The 5,190-nt window shown below is 44.6% G+C and overlaps 1 protein-coding gene across 1 annotated transcript; it reads left to right on the top strand.

Annotated features, from left to right (window-relative positions):
* The first annotated feature begins 1,722 nt into the window (after positions 1-1,722).
* Positions 1,723-4,158, top strand: LOC123409929 (coniferyl alcohol acyltransferase-like). Its single transcript, XM_045102800.1, has 2 exons — positions 1,723-3,172; positions 4,110-4,158. Exons 1-2 carry the CDS (start codon positions 1,740-1,742, stop codon positions 4,120-4,122), a joined length of 1,446 nt encoding a protein of 481 aa, XP_044958735.1. The 5' UTR covers positions 1,723-1,739; the 3' UTR covers positions 4,123-4,158.
* Positions 4,159-5,190: the final 1,032 nt, after the last annotated feature.

Genomic DNA, 5,190 nt, shown 5'->3' with positions numbered 1-5,190 from the left:
ACTTGTCTCCTCTTTTACGTTTGCATAAAAGTTAATGCTATATCCAACCTTTTCTGCACTTAAGTAGACTATTTTACCAACTCATCTAGAGTAGATGACACCATATGGTAATTTTGCCGAACAGAGGGGATACTCCTCGGACACTTTTGTATGAATATCAGGGTAACTCGCATATCAGAGACTTGATAACTTATATAACTTAGTCTTGATAACTTTGACGTAGGGTTGGGTGTTGATGAAATATCCCGTGGTATCTTTGAGGTGAATAGCATGGTAACTCATATATCATAGACCTAATAACTTATCAAACCCGGTCCTGGTAACTTTGGGGAATAGAGGTGATGAAATATACTCCCGATAACTTTTATGTGAATATCACAGTAACTTTTACATAACTGACCTAATAACTTATGTACCTAGGTCTTGGTAAATTTGGCGATCGGATGGAGGGAGGCACGTTGATGAAATACCCTTGGGTTTTTTGTGCGAATAGCTTGATAACTCACACAGTAGGCCTGATAGTTTTGGGGAGAAAAAGATGTTGGTCACAAATATTGATGCTAAGTAGTTTCCATATTGTAGTTTTATATCCTAAAGAATCACGCTAAAGCTTTTTCAATATTGAGATCTTAACACACTAGCTAGCCAACTCACCCACTACTTGCTCCTGACAAGTTCAAATAAAACACCATTTTTTTACCCTACAAGATGAGAAAGTTGTTAAAATATATCTCCGGTAACTTCTGTGTAAATAAGATGACAACTTACGTACAATTAACTTGATAACTTAGATATAAACGCATTGATAACTTTTCACCTTGGACGAAATGTTCTAGAAATATGCCCTCATAACCTAGCGCAAATAGCATGGTAATTTAGGCACCAGACACCCAATAACTTACATACAACACAGAAACAACTTTTTATACATGCGAAAAACGTTACTGAAACATATCCCAGTAACTTCTGTGTAAATAGCATGATCATTTATGCACCGAGGACCTCATAAATTACATTCAACCACCATGTTAACTTTGCCTTTGAGGGAAAATCATTAAACCATAACTCCTCCGATAGCTTTCATGTAAATTTTTGACAATTTTATGTATCACAAACCTAATATCTTACGTTTAAATACCATGGTATCTTTCATCGAAGGGCAATTTTTTTTGACATTTCACCCGTAATTTTACGGACACAGACCTAATGTCTTAAGTTTAAACGCCATGGTAACTTTCATCCAGGAATTGTTTTTGTTAAAACATACCCCAATATAAAGTTACCACTACCCCATTCTAAAGTTATCATGCTTCTCATGGTATAGTCATTAACATTCTCATAGTATAGTTATCATGTTGCTCAAGTCATAATTATCACACTGGTCATGCCAAAGTTACCAAGCAAAAAAAAATATTGTCGCTGATTTGACAGAAAATAGAAAGGTTTAAATAACCTTGTTTATATGGGATCGATAACAATGAAACGTGGCTTAGTTGGTTATTGGGCTCAAAGTCAAGTTTCTTTTCTAGCACTTTTATTTTCTTTTTATATTGTGTAGCAAAAAAACAGAAAAACCATTAATAATTTATTACTGACGTGTACGGTTTTTGAGAGAAGAAAAAAAATCGATGGAATAGAGCGTGCCCGTCGCGGGTTAGCAGAGTCCTATATATTATTAATTATACGATGAATTGTCAGATATTATTATCTGACTAGCTCGTGCATAGTAGTTATAAGTAATGGCAGTGGCTAAGCAGTTTAAGGCAGAGCATGACATGACTATCCAAGTCGTGAGCCGCCACGTCGTGAAAGCATCCCCATGCGTTGAGCCGTATGTGCTCGCCGTCTCCAATCTCGATCTCATTCACAGATCCACGCAGTCTTCCGTGGCATGCATCTACCGTAAGCCTGCGTCCGGCGATTTCAGCGCCGTCACGGCGGCCTTCCACGCCGAACTACCCGCCTTCCTCAACTACTTCTTCCCTCTGGCCGGCCGCATCGTCACCAACACGAGCTCCGGCCACCCCGAGGTCCAGTGCTGCAACCAAGGCGCAGAGCTCGTCATCGGACACGCCGGCGTGGACCTGGGGAGCCTGGACTGGAGCCGTTCGGATGAGTCCTTGAATAGGATCAAGCTGGCGCATACTGCTGATGTTGCACTCTCGGTGCAGCTGGTATCCTTCACCTGCGGCGGCTTCGCCGTTGTCTGGGCGACCAACAGCCTCATCGCCGGAGACGGGGAAGCCGCCTCCATGCTCGTTAGGATGTGGTCCGAGTTCCTCTGCGTGGGGACCATTGCCGTGCCGAACCACGACCGGTCGCTGTTCCTCCGGCCGCGCGACCCCCCGTCGTACGACGCCTCCATGGACGGCATGTTCACGCCATGGCACCACGAGCACGAGGTCAACACCTTGACGGCGCAAGAGAACCTTGTGGAGCGCCTCTACTACGTCCATAGGCGCGACATCGAGAGGCTGCGGCAGATGGCGAGCCGCGGCGGCCAGCGTAGCTCGCGCGTCCAGGCTCTGTCGGCGTACATTTGGAAGGTCGTCGCCGGCGTCGTGGCCGCGTCAACGCGACAGGAGAAGCGCTGCCGCATGGGATGGTGGGTGGACGGACGGCAGCGGCTCAGGGCGCCCGCGCTGCGCAACTACGTGGGCAACGCCACCACATACGTGGTGGAGGAGGCCGCCGTGGACACGATCCTGCAGGCGCCGCTGGCGGACGTGGCGGCGACGGTGCGGGAGGCCATCACATCGGTGGACTACGAGGAGCGCTACAAACAGGTGGTGGACTGGCTGGAGAAGCACAACCCTGCGCCGCCGCCGCAAGGGGGAAGGAGAAGGAGGTTCGTGGAGGCGGCGACCGTGGGGCTCGGCAGCCCGACGGTGAGCCAGATGGTGTGGGCCTCGTTTGCTGGCGACACCGACTTCGGCTTCGGGGAGGCCGCGCTTGCCATGCCAATGCCAGTGTCGGCGAGCACGATGAAGCTATGCTCGGGCTACCTGTGTGTTGTGTCGCGGCCAGCAGACGAGGCGCCGTGGATCATCCGCGCTTGCATATGGCCGCGTCTCGCCGCGGCGCTCGAGTCCGATGAGCAGCGCATCTTCAATCCACTCACCGCCGAATTCCTTGGCTTTTCTCAGCGGAGGAGTAGCGCTTGGGATGCAAGGCCTCGTCTGTGAATAAATAATCCTATGATTGGACACGCAGTGGAGGAGTACCGCAGTGGATGCCCGCGCAAAATGGAATTCGGAATCCGATGATTGGACACGAATCAGTTCATTCAGTGCAGTGCGTGTTGCACTCTGTCTCTGGAGGTTTGAATGACTGATTTTCTTTTTCTGTGTGTAATTAAGGTTTGAATGTTTGATTGTGAAATGATGTATTCATCACACGATTAGTTGATGAGACTGGATTTTCTACAACATTTGTGTGGGATTTCATCTAATCCCCCAAGGTCTTGGAATTGAGACGTCCGATGAAAAGTGTACGTTTGGTTTTAAAATTTATCCACGAAATAGTGTATTTTTATCTTTTTAATATATTTTAAAGTACGAAAAATGCTTCTTTCTCATCATACGATAATCAAGACCAATAATATTCTATAGATAGTCTCCTTAATTTCTACATGCACTTAGCTTATTGGGGGTTGGCTAATTAAAAAGGAGAGAGATGATGACTTGCGCCTTTTCAATACATTTTTTATTTTACTTCACAATTTATCCTAAAATGTCTGAATGTACACTTTTCACCGGACAGAGGGAGTAGTTTGTGTTAATAGTTGGTATGTTTTGAGGAAAATGTGGAAAACTACTTCACCCTCAAGTTCGTTTTCGTGTTTTCACCTGGAGATCGGATATATAATCTGTTTGTATTGTGTCCCCGGTTAGAAAGGCCATGTTGTCTAGGTCGCCACCTAACAACACGGCATTAACCCCCTGCCCCCCCCCCCTCCCGCGCGGTCTACTCCTAATCAGACCTCCACACGGACCTCGAACTCACTGAATGGGCCTGATAAGGCTGGTTGTAATGGTGAGTATCTTCAATCCACTCACCGTCGAATTCCTTGGTTTTTCTCAGCGGAAGAGTAGCGCTTGGGATGCAAGGCCTCGTCTGTGAGTAAATAATAAATCCTATTGCATGCGCAAATTGGAATGATGTATTCATCACATGATTAGTTGATGGGACTGGATTTTCTACAACATTTGTGTGGGATTTCATCTATCCCCCAAGGTCTTGGAATTGAGACATACTCCCTTGTCCGATGAAAAGTGTACGTTTGGCTTTAAAAATTGTTTCAAAAAGAGTGTACTTTTATCATTTTAATATACATTTTAAAATATAAAAATGCTTCTTCATCATCATACGATAATCAAGACAAATAACATTTTATAGATAGTCTCCTTAATAACTACCTGCACTTCATTGGAGGTTGGATAATTAAAAAGGAAAGAGATGATGACTTACGCCTTTCTAATACTTTTTTACTCCACTTCATAATTTGTCCGAAAATATCTATATGTACACTTTTAACCGGAGGGAGGGAGTAGTTCGTGTTAATGATTGGTATGTTTTGAGGAAAATGTGAAAAACTACTTCACCCTCAAGTTCGTTTTCGTGTTTGAGGAAACTGTGCACCCCCCCCCCCCCCCCCTCTCCTAATCAGACCTCCACATGAATCTCGAACTCATTGAACGGGCCTGGTAAGAGAGTGCCGGGAGTTTCGGGTGCCGCTACACTTTTCGTTTCCAAATTTAATTTCAATACATGACATAACGAAAGTTGCATTTGCATTAATTATTCCCCAATTATGTATTGAACCTATAAATACTTCCTTCTACATTTCTGGAGTTTTTGTCTATCAGTTCCAAGCTAGGCATGGTTTCACACAATAACTTCAGCTTTTCTAAAATCAAGTCGTCTTCCGTTGCCAATTTAGGTTCTTTCTCATTGGATGATGAACCAACTAGACTTCCTATAACATTTAATGTTGGAATGCAAAGTGTTATTGCACAATAAACTTCCTATTAGAAGGATGCCTAGTACTCCCTCCGTTTCAAAATAAGTCTCGTTGACTTAGTACAATTTTGATGTAAAATTGAACCAAGTCAACAACGCTTATTTTGGGACGGGGGAGTACATGTTTGAACAAACTGTCATACCTATGTAGAAGTCCCTCTTGAGGAA

The sequence above is a fragment of the Hordeum vulgare genome, chromosome 7H (genome assembly GCF_904849725.1).
Source record: "Hordeum vulgare subsp. vulgare chromosome 7H, MorexV3_pseudomolecules_assembly, whole genome shotgun sequence".
Classification (NCBI taxonomy): domain Eukaryota; kingdom Viridiplantae; phylum Streptophyta; class Magnoliopsida; order Poales; family Poaceae; genus Hordeum; species Hordeum vulgare.
The sequence above is the reverse complement of the archived record's forward strand: the minus strand, read 5'-3'. Positions and strand labels throughout refer to the sequence as shown.

Bases quoted from the DNA above. Each gene is read 5' to 3' on its own strand.
- LOC123409929 (XM_045102800.1), top strand. From the start codon at position 1,740: ATGGCAGTGGCTAAGCAGTTTAAGGCAGAGCATGACATGACTATCCAA.